Consider the following 19,385-nt stretch of genomic DNA (forward strand, 5'->3'; position numbering starts at 1 on the left):
CCTATTTCAGATAACCAGAAAGTTTGCAATTCTGCAAATCTGATCTTGCAGCATTTAGTCCTAACTGTTAAAAAATATTTCATCTTATTTCTTTGGACAAGGAAGAGCCCTTTGAAAAAAATGTTTGATATTCTCTAAGTTCAGTCATTAGATACTGTGATACACCGGACAGCTCCATTCCTTTGTGTATTTTTCCATGTGAGGTCCACTGCACTTCCAGCTCTGTTTTTAGTTCTCCCTATTCTCTCAAAACAATATGGTATTTACTTGCTTTCCATCTTAGCTGACATTCTCAGTTTGGTTCCATGAACTTCTCTGATGTCTTCTGCCTGCAGTGCAAGCCAAGTGCTAATCAAAGCAGAGAGTCTAGCGTGAGTCTCACAGTTGAAAGTGCTCTGGAAAGCTTCGATTTCCTGAACACCTCAGACCTGGAGGACGATGGCGGCGGTGAAGAAGCTGATAATGATGGATTTGAATGCTCCGAGGTTGAGCCTCAGAAGAACGCTGTGTAAGTTCCTGAGAAAGAAATTCAGGGGTATCAGAATTGTTTACCTCCTTCTCAATAAGCAAAAGGATGATGTCACTTTAGTTTGATTTACTTTGTAGTTAATTGAGTGATTGGAGATGGGGATTGAGTGAGGTGTTGAATTGTTTTAATATTTGATGAAAAACTAATTTGAGTGATCCTTGGGATGGTGAGTTCACTGCATTCCTTCAAGGATGTTTTAAACACATCTTAGAATATTTTCCTCTATCTACTTGGCATCTCTTCCTAAAGCAGAGCCCAGAAGAGGGAAAATAACAAATATGGCCTGTTCAAAATGGTTGACTGAATGCAAGGATGACCTCACTGTCTTTGAGATGTTGGCCTAGGACAGGATACTGATATTAGTTTGCCCATCCCATCCAGCCATTGCCTGATAGAGTTCTGGTTTGCACCTTTGGGAAACACATCATAACAATGCTCTTCTGTTTCCTAAGTTCCGTTCCACTTTAAGCAACTTCCCCTTTTGCTTAACCCAACACAGAGAGCAACCTCAATTCCAGTTATAAAATTTGAGTTTTCTTAATAACATTTAAGTTCATATTAAGGAGTAGAATGAGTAATTAATTGGTCTCAAAAGACCTTGTGGAATTTTTAGCCTGAGTCATTCAACTGATTAACAGACTCTTGCCTGAATTAAAGGATATGTGGAGGTGAATTAGAGGCTGAGAATAGACTCAAGAAGTAAGGTATTCCATTTAAGAAATGCTTTTCATAATTCCAGAGTATTCAACTAATTCATTTTGAATCATGGTTAATGTACAAAGAGAGGCCCCAGAGGAAGAATTGAAATGCATGATCAATTACTCTGTTCTTTTAAATTGTTTGATTAAATGTTGGCAAGAATATTGGAAGAAATCCCTGCTCTTCAAGTTTATCATGAGATATCTTACCTGCTCTCAAGTGGGACAACTATTGGGCAATTGAAATTCCACAGATACTGATGTATGACTTAAACTTAAATATATTTTTAGCAATTATTGTTTGATATGAACTTTTAAAATTATTCCTTGTAAGAATTTGGTCCCATATCATGTCAGGACTGGATCTGAGAGATTTGATAGAACTTTTGAATCAAAGTTCATGGTTATAAAATGTGCAAATGTCAGAGATTAAGTCTAGACTGGTCAAAGGTCTGGATCTGCTTACTTACAGTCATACCTCTCTCAGTGCATTCTCTAGGATCTGGTCACAAGTCTCCATTATTCATTCTCCTCAAAGAGATGTTAATGAAGAGACAATAACATTTTACTTCAAAATTCTTTGCAAATTAATTAAGCTTCCAAGACTTAAACAGAAACTCACTTTAGTGATTAACAGTATGTGAAATGTTACCATACCCTTATCTGGGAGGTTTCTTTCTATCGTGCTAGACCATGGTAATGTTTAAACATGTAATAATTTCCATAAGATTTTGTAATGCTAATTATGTAATAATTAAGAATGCCTAAAGTATTCACACTACGAAATAGATCATTTTGCAGGTTCCCTGAGCAAAGGAGTCCAATGTAAAATGAGCAGGTCATTGATAACTTTCTGGTTTGCAAAGTTACAGCTTGACTGTCCCTAAGAAATTCCTTGTGAAATGGTTTAACATTAATCTTGTTTTGACTTTTAAATGTCTATCCCCACTCTCAAAGTCAAGACTTTCCATCAGCAAAATGTTCTGATCAACACTGAGACAAGGGCTCCCTCTCAAGGCCACATTAGGAATGCTGACCTACCCCTCTGATTGACACAGCTCCGTAACCATAATCATCTGGTAATTGGCCCAATATCATTATCTGACAAACAAAAACATCTCATATGAACAATTAACATGGGGCATTAAAACTAAAGATGCCAATTCATGTATTGAAGGAATGGTTTGCATGGCCTGCTTTGGTTTTAAATGAAGGATAGAGTATTCCTGTCTATTCACAATGTTTAATTTGAAAGGAATGTAAGTATTCACTTACAGTATGTTAAATACTTGCTTATATTGTGTCCCTACCAAGATTATCCTGAAGTCAGCACTGGACACTGCAATTATATCATTCAGAATTATTTCACCAAAGTGAGACATAAAAATAAGATTTTAGTTGTGCCATAAAGGGCAAGATTCACAGCAAGATTAAAGACAGGAAAATTTGAGAACAGAAGTTTAATGTGTGAGACACGGAGAATAATTATTTTAAACAGCTGTAGATTTCCTCAATAGCACTACTGGGTACAGTAGTTGCATTTGAGAAGCCACAACAGTGCCAGTGCAAATCTTGGAAGTGGTGCATTGGTGGATATGACAGTGAATGACCCTGTGCCCCTAGGCTTGATACATCAGAAACATTATAAAATCTGTAATGAAAACCACAAACTTTCAGATCCATTTGTATTCATGCTATTTTTCATAGATTTTGGATTCTTCAATACACGAAGCTGTGTGACTGTACAATTATTTAACTGCATAGATAGGCTTGACTTGGAGCAAATGCAGAACTAGTTCACTGATTTTTAGGAAGAGAAGATTGACATAAGAGGCCAGTCTGCACCTTCCAGAGTTTAGAAGAATGAGAGGTGGGTCTGTTGATGCATGTGAAGGATTGAAAGTAGAGCACTGACAGGCAGTTTTGTCAGGATGAAGCAACTAGAGTGAGGGTGCATGATCTCAGGATTAGAAACAACTCTGAGGTGTAAAGAACAATTTTGGTTGGAGAGTTGTAAGTATTAGGAATTATTTACCAACAAGGATTGTACTTCTCAGATCCCAATAAGTACATTCAACAGAAAACAATAGATGTTTGGACTCTAAAGGACTCCAGGGATATGGATATCTGATAGAAATATAAAGTTGGATGAGACATGACCTCATTAAATGGGGGAGCAGGTTTGAGCCACTGTAAAGCTTACTCCTGCTTCAATTTCTTATTTTCACAGTGGTGTTTGTTGATGTCTCTTTCTGTCAAAGGTTGGATTTTACCTTCTATAATGCATAATTTAAAGAGTATAAGTTATGCAATTAGTTTTCTTTGTTTTCGATGACATCAGGCCAGTGCATCCGGATGCCAGAGGTCACCTCAGTGAGGCATTGACAGAAGACACTGGGGTTGGTACTAGTGTTGCAGGAAGTCCATTACCACTCACCACCGGCAACGAATCTCTTGATCTGGCTATCATTAAGCACCTACAGCATTCTGAACATCTGTTCCAGGTAATGCAATCACTTCATTTATTAATTGGTATTTGATGGGACTTTTGATGGTTTAACTAAACAACTGTAGCAGAGATCTACCCTGCCTGTCCACATCTCACCTCTAACCTACAAACAAGAGAAAATCTGCAGATTCTGGAAATCGAAGCAACACATGCAAAATGCTGGAGGAACTCAGCAGGCCAGGCACCATCTATGGAAAATGTACAGTCGACATTGGTGACCTGAAGTTCCTCCAACTTAAAGACCCCAGTGTTGTCTGGTCTTTGGACAATGTAATGGAAGAGCTTGGCCCCAAACCTCCACTGAAAAGCTTTTGCAGCTGGTAAAACTTTAGCACCAGTTTCGCCAGCTAACAATGCTCCTGACACAATTTGAATGTTTCTGAATTTACATTAAAATGCAAATTAAAATCATCAAGTTACTTCAATAAGATAAAATAACAAAATCAACTAAAACATTAAAGAGAAAACAGACAAAACTCAGGACATTAAAAAAAGAACATGTTCGCCATCTTCCTTACTATCCCACAGAATCTGGCACTGGGTAGCTGCTAGGAAATTTGAATAAATTGGAGCTGCTCTGCTGGACTCTATGTAGAGTCTACTGATGAAGTGTATGGAAAGGTACACCGATAGCTTCCTCACATGGCTACATAGGCATGACAGTCCTGGCTTGCTAGTCTCAGTTGACTAGAGTGGAATGGAGTGGAAAGTCATTATCCTGAGATTTCCTTTCAAGCTACTGATCAAAGTTATCCAGATCCTGTTCGAGTGACTGCATCACAATTGGCTCAGATGAGCTAACCAAAGTTCTGTGCTATACAGCTCCATAACACTATGATCCTAAATAATTATTAACTAAATATGGCAACAAAACTTTGTTGGTGTGAATAAGCAGGCTCTTTCCTTATACTTAAGATAGTTCATCAACACATGATGATAACTGACATGGACACAGCTTCTGAGGTATGGTCCTTACATCTAAAAGCTTAGGACAGCCACTAACACATTAGGTGTAAAATTACTGCAGTCACCAATGCAAAGTCTTATGGGGATTAGGTCTCCATCTAAGCACTAAAGCTGGATCAGCTTTGGTGAATTTTCCATGAGAAAAAGAAACATGAAAGAAAGAAATAACATATAGCTGTTAGAAACAGTGGGAATATGCATTATAATGTGTCACTTGCTCTTACACTATTTAAGAGGATATTCTAATTTTGGAGGAGCATTAATACACCACATTATAATCAGGACTAATTAAAATGAACAAAGTAATTTTAACAGTATTTTTTCCACTTAACAGCAACTTCTATCGTTTGAAGAATATCCAGTCATTCGGGATAGTCTCCTGGATAAGATTTCTCAACAGACCTGTGTGCTAGAAAACTTGACTGAGCTCAGCTTGGAGAAAATGGGGAGCAGTGATCCTGTTTTAGACGGTCAGTAATAGCAGAAATCCCTTATGGAACCAAAGCTCTGCTTTAAAGTTGACATCCACTAGTCACGGATGAATGCATTCACCTCAGGAAGAAGCTCTTTTCCCTCCTCTCTCTTCACGCTCAGTCCACACTAGAAGTCTGCTCAGTGGGGCCATTGTAGCTTCTTGACACCAGCTTCCATCACAATTCAAGTTTCTACAAAGTACTTGGTCTGTGCTGGGGACATACTCAGAACACACAGGCTTCATTAGCCAGGTCATTACTCCTTATAAATTCTACAGGCACCAGGCAGGAAAATTTAAATAGGTAAGGCATGAAGTAGATAGCCCTAAAGTAGGAAAATAGGATTAGTGTAGCTAAGCAAAAGGTCAGGCAGGGCCGAAGGGACTGTTTTTGAGTTGCACGACTCAATGACACCTCTGGTGTTGACCCACCATTTTGTGTTACAGATACTCTGCTTTGATTTAAAGTTGTGCACCTCAATTTTGTCTTCATCACACAGAGTTTGGTCGAATAGTGCAGAAAAGTGTTGAAAAGGCAAAGTGTAGAAGAAGCCCCTAGCAGGAAGGGATCTTGTGAACCTAGTCATTTCAGTAAAGCTAAAGAATGGATATATAGACATAGCAGTTTTCTTTGAGGTCTCAGATCCATTTCGGCTGTCAAAACAAGCTCCAGCTGTATTCTGTTCTCCTCTACTGAGGCTGGCTCTGCATTCTTTTCAAGATTAGAGGAGTCAAGGCTGACCTTACTGAACATATCTGATTCCTAGTGGTCTTGACTTGGCATAAACTCAGATATTTCCACCAACAGGAAAGTCTTAAATGATAGGCTATACAAGATTTAGGGCCATTCATTTCAAACTGAAGTGTTTAGGAATGGGGCAAATCTTTAGATTTTTCTACCCCAGAAGGTTCTGGCAGTTAGGTCTGAGTGTACATAAGGAGAAAATAGATTTTTTTTTTGTAAACTGATGGAATTGAAGGCAATTGGGAATTGGAATTGAGGGCAGATCAGTCATGATCATACTAAATGGGTGGCAGACTTGAGAGGTCAGATGATCAACTCCTCTTATCTTTCTTGCATCCTTCTGCTCCCTATAGTTTGTTTTCTATGTTATCATGTTTCCACTTTCTATTGACCCATATTATTTAATCCTGTTTCTACAGTTCCTCCACTCCTACAGAAACATCCAGAATTGCAGTACACCTGGTTGGAGAGTTCCTGCACCGGAAATGCATTTTATGTGCCAGCGGACAGACTGATGAATCAAATAAGAATCCACTTTGGTGAAAATGCGGACAAGACTGGTCCCGGTCATTGTGAAACAGGTACAGCAAATTCCTGTCCTTCTGGTTCAATGTTTACCTGCCTATTAAGGAAATGATTGTGCATGAATGGAGGAGTCAAAAGATAAAGCATTCAGCAGGTTAGACAGCAGTAGAAATTGAAAGAGAAGTAACTTTTCAGGACACTGTCTTTTTCTCTGTGGACGTTGCTTGACATTTTGGGTCATTCTGTCCTTTTTCACTTTTGTTTCCGATTCGCAGAACCTCCAATTGTCAATGTAAGGATCTCCTCTCCAAGTAGTTTAGAAGTAGTATTTTGAAGGGTAAAGGATATTACTCTTGACCATATAAAGAAAGGTTTTAATTTAACCAGCACTCTTCCAAAGTTCAGAAAGATCTGATGTGGATGGAGCTGAGGCAGGTAGCAGTGCATGTCAAGGGTGGCAAAGTAACATTTCTGAGTGCTGGTAGTGGGGTGACTTTGGATAGCTGCTGGCTTCACAGCAATCTCCTAAATGCCACTGTATCTCTTGATGGAGGTCTCTGCCACACCGTGAATGCCTGCTGAAGATATGCATCTGAATTTCTTCATTATTTAGTGAGCTACGTCAGCACGACAGTGTAACTGGTCATCAGGAAGTAGGCACAGGAGCCTCAGGACCCTCACCTCACCTCACCACCAGCCTCAGGAACAGTTATTACCACTCAGTCATCTGGCTCTTGAACCAGAGGGGATAACTTCACTTGCCCCATCGCTGAACTGGATAGACATTCAAGGACTTTTCATCTCATTTTCTCATTATTTATTGCTTATTATTATTATTATTATTATTATTATTATTATTATTATTATTATTATTATTATTATTATTATTATTATTATTATTGTTGTTGTTGTTGTTATTGTTATTGTTATTGTTATTATTGTATTTTTTTCAGCTCAAGCTGGTTAAACCTGAAGTATGGGCATAGCCAAGCAGGCTTATTTCTCAATTATTAGGAACTTTTGGACTATTCTAATGGTGTTTAGTATTGTGGCTTTATGGAGATTTACATAGGTATTAATGTGTAGCCCTAATTGTTTAAAGCTATTGTGTAGTGACTTTGGAATGATGCCAGTTGTAGATATTACTATTGGGAACAACGTATACCTTGTTCATGTTCCAAAGTGGCTGGTCTGGGATACTGATGATGAAGGAATTCAATAAAGGCAACCTCACTGAATTTTCGACAGAGTTGGTTGGACTGTCTGGAGATGGTCTCAGACTTTTGTACCACAGTAAAGACATGCAAGCTATCCATTAACCCAAGACTAGATCTAGTCTGTTACCACTGAAGATTTGCAAGTGGGTTTGCACTCCGGGAAACCTTTGTGACAGCTCCATATCTAACAGGATAGAAAGAACAATAGTGATAGCTATGGACTGTGTCAAGTGGCAATCCTAGGTCCTGGTGAGCTATGTTTAGGAAAAGCATTTTAAGATGCATATAAAGGTTCTTGTAATTAAGCCTAATCTTACTGTTCCCTTGCTGATTTCGCTCCTGTTTTTCTGTTACCCAGCAGTTCAGATACTCATGAATCAGATCCTAGATAAGCCTGAGATGTTTCCTGGCCCCGGTGTGGAAGAGGTGATAACCATCTGGGAGCTTTCCAACTACCTGAGAAGCCTCAACACGTCTGACCTCAGAAGTCACCTGACGCGACTGGCAAATGAAGGTATAAGATTATTTCTGGTTTATTGCTTCCCTGAGCAAATGTTCTATGAACTGAAGCAATTAGCTATTTCCAAATATTAGATCTTTGGTTTTATCATCAACTTGTCCCATTCCTATTCCACTCTTTTTCTCTTTGACATTCCTTTCTTGTCCTGATGCCTTGCATGCTTCCATATTTCTCCAATGATTTTCTATATGATGCCCAGTATATAACTGAGTAGATACAATTCATGTCAAGTGCTACTCTTTATGTCTGAAGGCATGGCTTCATTTATAGGAAGATATATAATAAGAGTGAGGAATTCATTAAATGTGCTTCACCAGAGGTAATTTTAATCCACTCTACTCCATTTGGCTGCTTGTCACACGAACTTCCCAGTGTAGAGCAGGCAATGTTAAAGGCAGTGTTATGACCATAACCCCCGCCACCAACACCTTCTTAATAAAGGTTTTCTAGTCTGCTCTACACTATCAAGCCCATTATCTCTCTACTTGTGCCCTTTTAATAATCTCCCCTCAGGGAAAAAAGGAAGAATTTGTACAGCACCTTCCATATAAACAAAAAGGTGCCAGAGAATGGGCAGTATCATCATGAAGGATCCCACATACCCTGCTCATGGGCTCTTTGTCCCACTCCTACCTGAAAGGAGGACACATAGCATGCATGCCAGGACCACCAGACTCAAAAAAAGTTACTTTCCCCAAACAGTAAAGCTGATCAACACCTCTACCCACTAACTCCACCACTACATTATTATTTCCTGTCAGTCACCTCATGTACAGCTTCATGTCAATTTATGGACATCCAATCAATCTACATATATGAGCTATCTTATGTATTGATATTCATTGTGTGTTTTTAATGATCATTATTGTGTTCTTTATCTTTTATGTTTTGTTTTGTAATGCATTGGATCTGGAGTAACAATTATTTCACTCTCCTTACACTTGTGAACAGGAAATGACATTAAACAAGCTTGAATCTTGAACCTTGAATCATGTGGCCATTTCATTACTTTTGAACTGTAATCATTGGGATAACAAAGCAACAAATAAGACCCCATAAAAATAAGATGATCAGCCATTTAAGTTTGTCTGTGTCATCAGGAATCTGATGTGACTGTCAGATCTTCTATATGATAAGAATGAACTCTTGATTCTCAGTCTACCTCATCTTGCACTTTTCTTGACTACTTGCATCTCACTTTCTTTGTGACTGTAACACTATTCTGCCTTCTGTTTTTCACTTTGTATTACCTTGATGTACATGTAGGAAATGATCAGCAGAAGTCTATATCTGAGTGTACATGAGAATAATAAACAGTGACCAATTTCAAGCAGTGTTCTGGATCTTTAACACACACTAGGAGAGACAAGGCAAGTGCAGTTAGTCACTGAAGAGAGTTCACTGTGTACACAGCAAGCAGGGAATGCTGCTACCCTTATGTACAGTAGATCTCTTGTTAAGTTTAGAGGATGGTGCTGCAGGCCTGGAAGTGCTGTCACTAGACATGAAATTTCATGATGGGACAGGACTAACTGAGAATTAGTGACAGGTGAAATTCTTACACTGAGAAGAGGCTGATTTCTGCCCCACTCCAGAGATCAGAGCAGCAGAGCTGGCCTGAGCACATCGCGCAGTGCTGAGTGAGAGGAAGTGAATGCACCATGGAAATAAAGCTCTGTCTCTTCTCTCAATGTGTATAAAGCATCCTCTGAGACTATCTGAAGAAGAGCAAAATGTTACTTCTAGCTAGCAGTATTCTTTTAAAAAATTATTCATAAAATATGGATACAAGAAATACAATGAGCATTGCATAGCATTTTTCTGTATATACATTTATAGTGTGAACACTTCTAAATATTTGTAGTGTGAACATATTCTGTAAATTTTATATTGGGCAATACAAAATTTCTCATATTTAGGACCATAAGATATAGGAGCAGAATTCAGCCACTTAACCCATCGACTCTGCTCCACCATTTCCTCATGGCTGATCTAATTTTCCTCTCAGTCCCAATCTCCTGCCTTCTCCCCATATCTCTTCATGCCTTGACCATTCAAGAATCTATTAACCTCTGCTTAAATATACATAAAGACTTGGCCTCCATAGCTGCCTGTGGCAAAGAATCCTACAGATTCACCACTCTCTGGCTAAAGAAGTTCCTCCTTATCTCCATTCTAAAAGGATGCCCCTTTATTCTGAGGCTGTGTTTTCTGGTCTTAGACTCTCCCATCATAGGAAACATCCTCTCCATGTCCACTCTATCAAGGCCTTTCACCATTCAATAGATTTCAATGAGGTCACCCCTCATTCTTCTGAATTCCAGTGAATACAGGCCCAGAGCCATCATACACTCTTCATATTAATCCTGGAATTGTTTTCATGAACCTCCTTTGAATCCTCTCCAGTTTCAGCACATTGTTTAAGAGGCTTGTACCACATGCTTAGCATTTATCCTTCAGCCAGCATGATTAAATTTGTTCAACTATTTTTGAGACATTTTTGAGATTTCATGTTTGCAAATATTTTGATTTTCCCATATTTACATGTTTCTAAATACTTAATTAACTGTTAACCACTATCGAGACATCCTGCAGTTGTGCAATAAATGTAAGTTCTCTCTTTATTGTTGCTCCAAATTTTGAATTGTGGTGGAGATGGGCAATTGAAATACATGTTCCTTTGTTCTCAAACCCAGTCTCAATACTGCGGACTCTTCAGTCCTTGCAGCCAGAAAAGAAGCTGGAGAAGTTGAAAGAACAGTCAGTGGAGAACCTTCAACCTTTAGAGGAGACATTAAAGATGATAGCTTTCCTTCTGGTGGAAGCTAACAGTGACCTGGTACACGCCACCACTTCCTACCTTGCCACAGCTTCAAAGGACAATACCTTCAGAGAAAAGGTAAAAGCATTGATGTTTTATTGACAGTCACTTAATTTCTGAATTGCCACCTTACTTGTTAGTTACTACTATGAGTATCTATGATGCATTAGGTTCCTGCCATCTCTACCAACTCACCAGACTATGGTTCCTGTACTTTCTTCTGACTCATCATTGCCCCAGTTTTAGAGCCTTCCTCCTGACTTGCTGGGGACCAGTTCCTGCCCTGTTTCTCACATTCCCTTTACACTTACTGGGTTCGTTGGGGTCCCAGTTCCTGCTGTTTCTCATACTCCCTTTACACTAATTGGGTTTGTTGGGGACCCAGTTCCTGCCCTGTTTCTCACACTCCCTTTACACTTACTGGGTTTGTTGGGGTCCCAGTTCCTGCTGTTTCTCACACTCCCTTTACACTAATTGAGTTTGTTGGGGTCCCAGTTCCTGCCCTGTTTCTCACACTCCCTTTACACCTACTGGGTTTGTTGGGGTCCCAGTTACTGCCTTGTTTCTCACATTCCCTTTACACTTACTGGGTTCATTGGGGTCCCAGTTCCTGCTGTTTCTCACACTCCTTTTACACTTACTGGGTTTGTTGGGGTCCCAGTTCCTGCCCTGTTTCTCACACTCCCTTTACACTAATTGGGTTTGTTGGGGTCCCAGTTCCTGCCCTGTTTCTCACACTCCCTTTACACTTACTGGGTTCGTTGGGGACCCAGTTCCTGCTGTTTCTCACATTCCCTTTATACTTACTGGGTTCACTGGGAATTTTATTATAATACTGTATAGCATCTAAAAAGAAAGAATTAAAAATGTATTGGGTTATTAATAGAATAATATATACTAGTCCAGCAAATCTGCTGTCTAGCACCAGCAGCCCTGAGTGTGCCAGACTATTGGAGCTTTATTGGTATGCCAATAGTGTGATGTATAGGAAGTAGCAAGCAAGAACATATTGCTCCTTGCTCAGACATGATACCTGAGTTACGTCACAATTCTCTGCTCAATTATCTTCAAGCTAGCATTAAGCTTGAGTCTCAAAGAAGGGTCACAACCCGAACCATCAACTGCTAATTCAATTCCATAGATGTTGCATGACTTACTGAATTCCTTCTGCATTTTGTGTGTGTTGCTTTGTATTTCTAGCATCAGAAGTTTTCTCGTGCTTATGATTAACGTGGTAACACTGGCTTTGTTGTTGACTTTATTTATAACTCATTGGCAATGTCATTTGGATGTCACGTGCATGTAGTTTTGCTGATTTCCGTTTTCTGCCTCAAGAAACTAAAGAATCCAACAACAGATAGACTTTGAATTCAATGTACTGTATTTCTGCCAGCTCTTTCTAAGACCTAGGTATTAACCCTGTCACTGTCATTTACCCATATCTCTAGTTTCCATTTCATCTATTCCCATTTGAAGAAACTTTCTTTGCTGCTAACTGTGGAAGTAATTCCTTGTGTTTCTTTTACCAATTGAATTAATTCTGTGCCCTCTGATTCCTCGCCCTCACATTGTTGGAAACAATTCCTCCCCACTCATCCCAGCAACTATTCAATGCTTAGCTTGGGGAGAGCAGTCTGTCTGCTCACTGGATGATTTTTCTGATTAATTTCTCAAGCATTTGATGAGCTAATTAGTTTATATGACTTACCTTCTTCTTTTGATTCCACACCAGAATAATTAAATATCAGACTGTTGCCTAATAAATAAATGTTAGGTTTCAAATGGTCAAGTTAGTTAGACTCAAAATAAAATACCAAAGATGTTGAAAATCTGAAATAAAATCAAAAGTGCTAAAAGTTCTCAACAAGTCAAGATACCTTTGTGTGGGGAGGACCAAGGCTGTTCTAGGTCGATGACAACACGAGTGAATCCGCAGATGCTGGAAATAAATAAAAAACACAAAAAACCCTTCATGAAGGGTTTCGGCCTGAAATGTCGTCACTACCTGCTCCCATAGATGCTGTCTGGCCTGCTGAGTTCTGCCAGCATTTTGTGTTTTTTATTCTAGGTTGATGACTTGTTTAACTATTTCACAGTTGCTGAATTTGTGGTATCTCACTGAGCTGATATCTGGCAGCAAGTGATGCCAGAAATAGGGATGTATGTCTGCACAGCTTGTTCGGTTTCTGTGGGTAATTTTCTCTCAGGTCAATGGCAATGACCTTCAGTTTGCAGCTGACACCGAAATCTAGGTCATTAAATGCGTATTTGAAAAAGGTGTTTATCTTTCTTTCGTAGGCTTTGCTTTACTACACCAAGGCTCTCATCCAACCCAATGTCAAATTCCAGAGGGCAGCTTGTGCAGCACTGAAATGCATCAATGTAAGTACTTCCATTAAATCCGCAGTAATGAAAATGTTCAAAAGCATGCTCAGGAACTTATGTATAATTCAAATGTTAGATCCATGGGTTATGACCAAAGGAAAAAATGGCTGGAGTCGTTCAGCACTATAGTGCAAGGGTGTTTATTAGGTGTGTCAAAATAGTAAAAAACAAAACCTTCAATATTTACTAAAAGATATAGAAAACACAATAACATACTTTATCCAGTGTGAACTGGCAGCCCTGATCTCTCTCTCTCTCACTGAGAGTAATGAGCTCCATTTATTAGGCACCACAACACACACCTTTAATGACCCACAAAGTTAACTTAAGACTACACATTAGAATAAAATGCACCCCACAATGTGATTATAATCATATTACAAAATAAACAGAAAATTCTCCCTTAAATACAGTGTATGAGCAACATACACACATTTACACATTGCCACTACTAAAGAAATGAAATATTCCACCGTGTGTGGCAGGAAAACCAATCAGAGCGCATCAACTCGGTTTAAAACCCATCATGGGAATATACCCAGGAAGACACTGAAGCACAGGCACTTACCTTAACAATGGCAGAATGACAAGGCAATGCTCTTGTGCGTGTAAATCCACATGTATTAGGAGAGCGCTTACCGAGTTCTTTCCATCATATCATATCTGGAATTGTTCACATCACCTTCCCTCGCTGTTTCCCTGCAACATTTTATAATATATTTCATATATTTATCCAGATTTGAATTGTGAGATTTTTTCCATCTAGAGGGGAAATTTAACAGAGATTTAAGCGTGGATTGTTCAGCCACTTGAGCTATGTGACTATGAATTATTAACATAACTGTTTTGCCGAGAAGTGATGTTAGGAGAAATATCCCTGTTGAGAGGAATTTTGCCACATTCTTACAGATGATGTATTCTTTATAATGATATTTAGAGAAATATGTGCAATGGAAGTAAAGTGAAGTCTTTGAAAATGTAATGGAATTAGTTTTGGATTGTTCTTTCAAAGAGATGACATACATCTTGCAGTCTGCTAGTCTCTTTGTAAACATCCACAATTCTATGTGAGAGATTTTTAACCTTATTCAGCCATCTGGAATTAAAGCAAGCAAGAACTTCTCCAATTGTTTCTGCCATTGTTTGTATTTACTGTACCTAAGTATGTTGGCTACTGTTTTGGAGTTCTTTCACCTAAGATGAATCTACAGTTGGCAACTCTGCACCTATTAGAACAAGAACTCATGTGAAATGAAGAAAGCTTTTTGCTGAGATGAAGTAGAATCCATGGCAATCTACAGAAGGGGAGATAAGCAGGGTGCCTTTTAGTCTGGTGTTTAGAAGCTTAAAAGAAAATCTTAATGAGGAAGTGTCAAGAAGGAAATTTTCCAAACGGTTTCAGAGTTTGGAAGTGCTACCAAATGTGTGTCCCTTAAAGTGTAGTTTATTCGATATTACGTTGTCACCTGTGTGGTAGCTAGATATTTACCAATACATATTTGATAAATTCAACATATTTCACTCTTCTCCCAGGCTTGTGAAAGTATTGATGTCCTAGTGTGTCTGTGCCAATCAGAGAGAGAGGTCCTACGACAAGCGGCTGCTGAATCGCTACTCTCACTTGGTGAGTACTGTTAGATAGCAAGCTTCTGTGTTCAACATTTAGGACTGCTTTACCTATCTACTTTGGTGAGGTTTTACCATACTCTTGGGTCAAAAGAGCCAGGAAAATATTGGCCTGGAGGTAATTGCAAAGGATTAACAACCCACCTAATTACTCAGCTGAAGAAGTCAATGCACGGGAGATCATCCAGTTGACCTAGGATTAGCTGCAATAACGCTCTCTTTCAATGTCACATTGATCCATTGGAGTCAACTAAGTGTAATTATGGCCTCAGTGTTGGGAATGTTGGTGCTGATAATGCTTTGGCCATGGATTTGGAGCTCTGACGGTGTATCTTCAGTACCTGCTGTGGGTAGTCCTTGTCTCAGAAGTGTACCTAAGAGCAGGGAACAATGATGTCCAATAGAATGATGTTCTCTGCCAGGCTTGCTGTACTTGATGAACTTTCCTTAGATCATTTTTGTTAGTGAGGTGGGTGCTTGTTTGTTGCTATTGTTTGTTCTTGACAGTATGGAAGAATTTACATGTGTCATAGCTATCGGGCAAATTTTGGACCTCCTGTGACCTTCCAATGGTTATTTTGACATTTCTTGTTAGAACACCACCTTCAAGTTTCAGCAAAGCTCATTTCTTCTCTCAAGGACAATCCCAGCAATGACAGACTATCATAACCTGAAGCAGTGGAATGGCTGTTCTGAAAGAAACATGACAGCAAGGTGTAGCCAGCTCAGAGAATATGGTGGAGTGTAGACTGTCTGAAAGGCCTGAATCACAACAAAAGTGACCCAAGTTCTTTAGAGACTCAGATTAGCAGGAAAGCGGCATCCAACTCAGGAAATAAGGACAATGCTGCAACTGACGACTTCTTCTATTGGAATAAACTTCTGTCACTCTATGATCTGCCCATCTGCCTTGGGATTAATATAATGCTGGATGTATTGAAGATCAGAATCAGAATCAGGTTTATTATCACCAGCATCATGTATCATGAAAATTACATGCTCCCTCATCCAAGCCTAATTATCAAAAAGCCCTTCTCACATTCCGTGTTCCATTAAGTCACACATTGAATACTGTGTATAATTTTGGTCTCCATGTTGCGTAAGGGATGTGAAGGCACCAGAGTCCAGAGAGGGGTGACTAGACTCATTCCAGGTCTGCCAGATATGAGCTATGATTGAAAGAATTAAGTCTTTTTCATCTACATAGAGATAGAATGAAAGGAGACATGATTGAAATGTTCAAAAACATTAAGTGTATAAGTAAAGTGGATGCCAGCTGCTACTTCAAAATTAATCTGTCATCAAGGACATGGGGCCATAGGTAGAGGGGAGATTTCAGACTAACAACTGGAAGCATTTCTTTACACATTGAGTTGTGGATACATGGAACAAACTAACTAGTTGTGTAATTAAGAATCTTAGAGGCTTTCAAATCTAACTCAATAGTTATCTTAACACACTATGTGAATATACATTTGGTAAGACTGTTCTTGTCAAAAACTTTCTAATGTTTGAATGCTCTAATATTCTGCTGTTCCTTCTACTCCTAGGGGAAGAAGGTCGCCTAGCTTATGAGCAACTGGATAAAGTCCCTCAGGAAATAGTGCGTCTTGCAGGAAGGCGAGGAAATGCTGTTAGTACTGCCTTCTGATGCAAAACTTTGCAACACACCACAGTATTAAGGACTTCTCAAACTGATGCTAGCTCTCATGTCTGCCCTGAGCTGAACACTGTAGCATGGTGGAAAATGAAAGGACACGCCCTGAACCAGGCAGAATTCATCCTCAGACCACATCCCACCAACCAAAGAGCAAGCAAACAAATCAACATTAGTCATTTTATTCAAATATTTTTGTTACCAAAATTATTCATATTCCATTGCAATCACTTTATTCTGTGTTAACTTATTTTGAGTCAATTGAAATGTTTTTAACTACTGAATTTCTTGTTTACTTTTTATTTTTGAGATCACACTGGTTATGTTTTGCTTTTTTATTTGCACATTTTTGAGATTGATTATCAAGATATACATTGTACATATTGCAACTCTAGTTTAGGTATTCTTCCTTTCCTGTTTGCTTTCTGGCATCCCATTGAGGCAACAGGTGAAACAAGAGCCAAGCACACATGGGGAGTGCCTGGTGCAATAGGGATTAGTCCTTTGAAGTTACATCTACAGCAGATGCAGTGTTTCAGCTTTTAGGGATTAGAAGCAAAATACCTTCTGCAGGATGTGACAGTCATTGTGTGCATTTATGGACATTTCTCCATTTGCAGGTTTAAAGTAACTATCCTGCAGGCTATCATCTCTCCACCAGCCAAACTACACCTGGAGGTGGGAGGCTGAGAGTTACACTTCAGCAGTGACCTTGTGAGATCAGATTCTAATGTTATCAGTGGAATATCAAATTGACTGCAAACTGAGGACTATGTTATTGAAGAATGAGTAGGAATAGTGGCTAGAGAAGAGTTGCCACTACTCGAATAATGTATTGTGTAATTAAGTGATCTGATTTACAATTGATCTCTTTATCTTGTCTTATCGAAGTAAAAGCAGGACATCTTTTGTTTACCAGAATAGAATTTTTAAAATAAAAATTTAAATAGACATTTTGTTCTCATTATTTCTGCCTACGCATCCATATAAATGGACAATTTACTCCCCCTTTGAAATTCAATGGAGAAATTACAAAATGCTTTTGTACTCCATTTTTAGAAATGGAGTACAGTGTACAGCTACTGCTATGGTTAGTATGGTTAGCCCTACCATCAGATTGTGTTTAAACATAAAAAATTCTTCATCTTAGATCCTGAACTTGAATGAACATCTGAGGTTTAAACTAACAGAATGACGAAGCAGAGAAGAAAACATTTCATTTGTCTCCACTGACTCTGTGGTACAACTATTCAGTTGATCCTGGTCTATTGAACCAGAAACAGAGAATTCTGGAGGCAGAATAGAGGGATGTTCATTTAAGACAGAGATGTGATGTATTTTCTCTAGCTAGAGGGTAGTGAATCTAAGGAATTCATTGTTATGGACAGCTGTGGAGGTCAAGTCATTGACTATACTTAAAGCAGATGTTGATAGGTTCAAGGTTTGTCAGGGCAACTAAGGTTACAGGGAGAGGGCAGGAGAATAGGGTTGAGAGGGATAATGGATCAGACATTATTTCAAAAGTGAGACTCAGAGTTGAAGCCTCTTTACTAAGTTACTGTTTCTCTACATATCCACATAATTTTACTTCAACATTAAACAATGCCCTTGGAGAATTGATACTAGAGTTACGTCCACCTTGTTATCAGGTGGTGCATTACAGATCACAACTTACCATATGTAGAAAAATGTCTCCCAGTGTGGCCTATAGTTCCTTGGTCAGTTAGCTTGAATGTGTGTTCAGTATTCATCTCAAGTCACCTGGCCAGAACTTCTCAAACAAAACAAAGTATGTGAAAGACACATCTCAATAATGCTCATCGCTTGGTGAAGTTAACAGTATATGTCACACTAGAATAATCTAGGTAAGGCAGATCATAATATTGACTTGTCTGCAAATTGGAGAAGCACATGAAAGAGCTGGCTGAAGAGGCTGTGGTTGCACTAGTAATAATTTTTTAAGAATCAATTGATTCTGGCATGGTTCCAGAGGAATGGAAAATTGTAAAAGTCACTCCACCCTTCAAGAAGGAGAGAGGCAGAAAAGAGGAAATTACAGGCCAGCTAGTCTGACCTCAATGGTTGGGAAGATGTTGGAGTCAATTGTTAAGGATGCGATTTCACAGTACTTGTGGCATCATGTTAAAATAGATCAAAGTCAGCATGGTTTCCTTAAGGGAACATCTTGCCTGACAAATCTGTTCAGATTCTTTGAAGAAATAACAAGCAGGATAGACAAAAGAGAATTGGTGGATGTTGTGTACCTGGATTTTCAGAAGGCCTTTGACAAGATGCCAAACATGGGGCTACTTAACAAATTTAAGAGCCCATGGTATTACAGGAAAGATACTAGCATGAATAGAGCATTGACTGATTGGCAGGAGGCAAAGAGTGGGAATAAAGGGAGCCTTTTCTGATTGGCTGCTGATAACTAGTAGTGTTCCACAGTGGTCTGTGTTGGGACCACCTCTTTTTATGTTATATGTCAATGATTTGGATGATGGAATTGATGGCTTTGTGACCAAGTTTGTAGATGATAGAAAGATATGTAGGTGGAGGGGCTACAGATTAGGAGACTGGGCAAAGAAATGTCAGCTGGAATATAGTGTCAGGAAGTGTATGATCATGCACTTTGGTAGAAGAATTAAAAGTGCAGACTATTTTCTAAAAGGAGAGAAAATTCAAAAATCTGTGGTGCAAAGGGACTTGTGAATC

At 39.0% G+C, this 19,385-nt stretch overlaps 1 protein-coding gene across 5 annotated transcripts in view; it reads left to right on the plus strand.

Annotated features, from left to right (window-relative positions):
- The window catches only part of ripor2 (RHO family interacting cell polarization regulator 2), a 215,778-nt gene extending 198,157 nt beyond the window's left edge, over positions 1-17,621 (plus strand). For 4 of the 5 annotated variants that reach the window (XM_059945523.1, XM_059945526.1, XM_059945527.1 and 1 more), the window contains exons 14-22: positions 336-508; positions 3,569-3,731; positions 5,037-5,172; positions 6,339-6,500; positions 8,020-8,175; positions 10,878-11,080; positions 13,301-13,384; positions 14,921-15,011; positions 16,564-17,621. In XM_059945523.1, coding sequence (XP_059801506.1) covers positions 336-508; positions 3,569-3,731; positions 5,037-5,172; positions 6,339-6,500; positions 8,020-8,175; positions 10,878-11,080; positions 13,301-13,384; positions 14,921-15,011; positions 16,564-16,664 — 1,269 coding nt within the window. In that variant the 3' untranslated portion in view covers positions 16,665-17,621. The remainder of the gene's footprint in view (positions 1-335; positions 509-3,568; positions 3,732-5,036; positions 5,173-6,338; positions 6,501-8,019; positions 8,176-10,877; positions 11,081-13,300; positions 13,385-14,920; positions 15,012-16,563) is intronic. The other variant, XM_059945524.1, reaches the window with a different exon arrangement.
- The last annotated feature ends 1,764 nt before the right edge of the window (positions 17,622-19,385 follow it).

This window comes from Hypanus sabinus, chromosome 20, assembly GCF_030144855.1.
Source record: "Hypanus sabinus isolate sHypSab1 chromosome 20, sHypSab1.hap1, whole genome shotgun sequence".
NCBI lineage: Eukaryota > Metazoa > Chordata > Chondrichthyes > Myliobatiformes > Dasyatidae > Hypanus > Hypanus sabinus.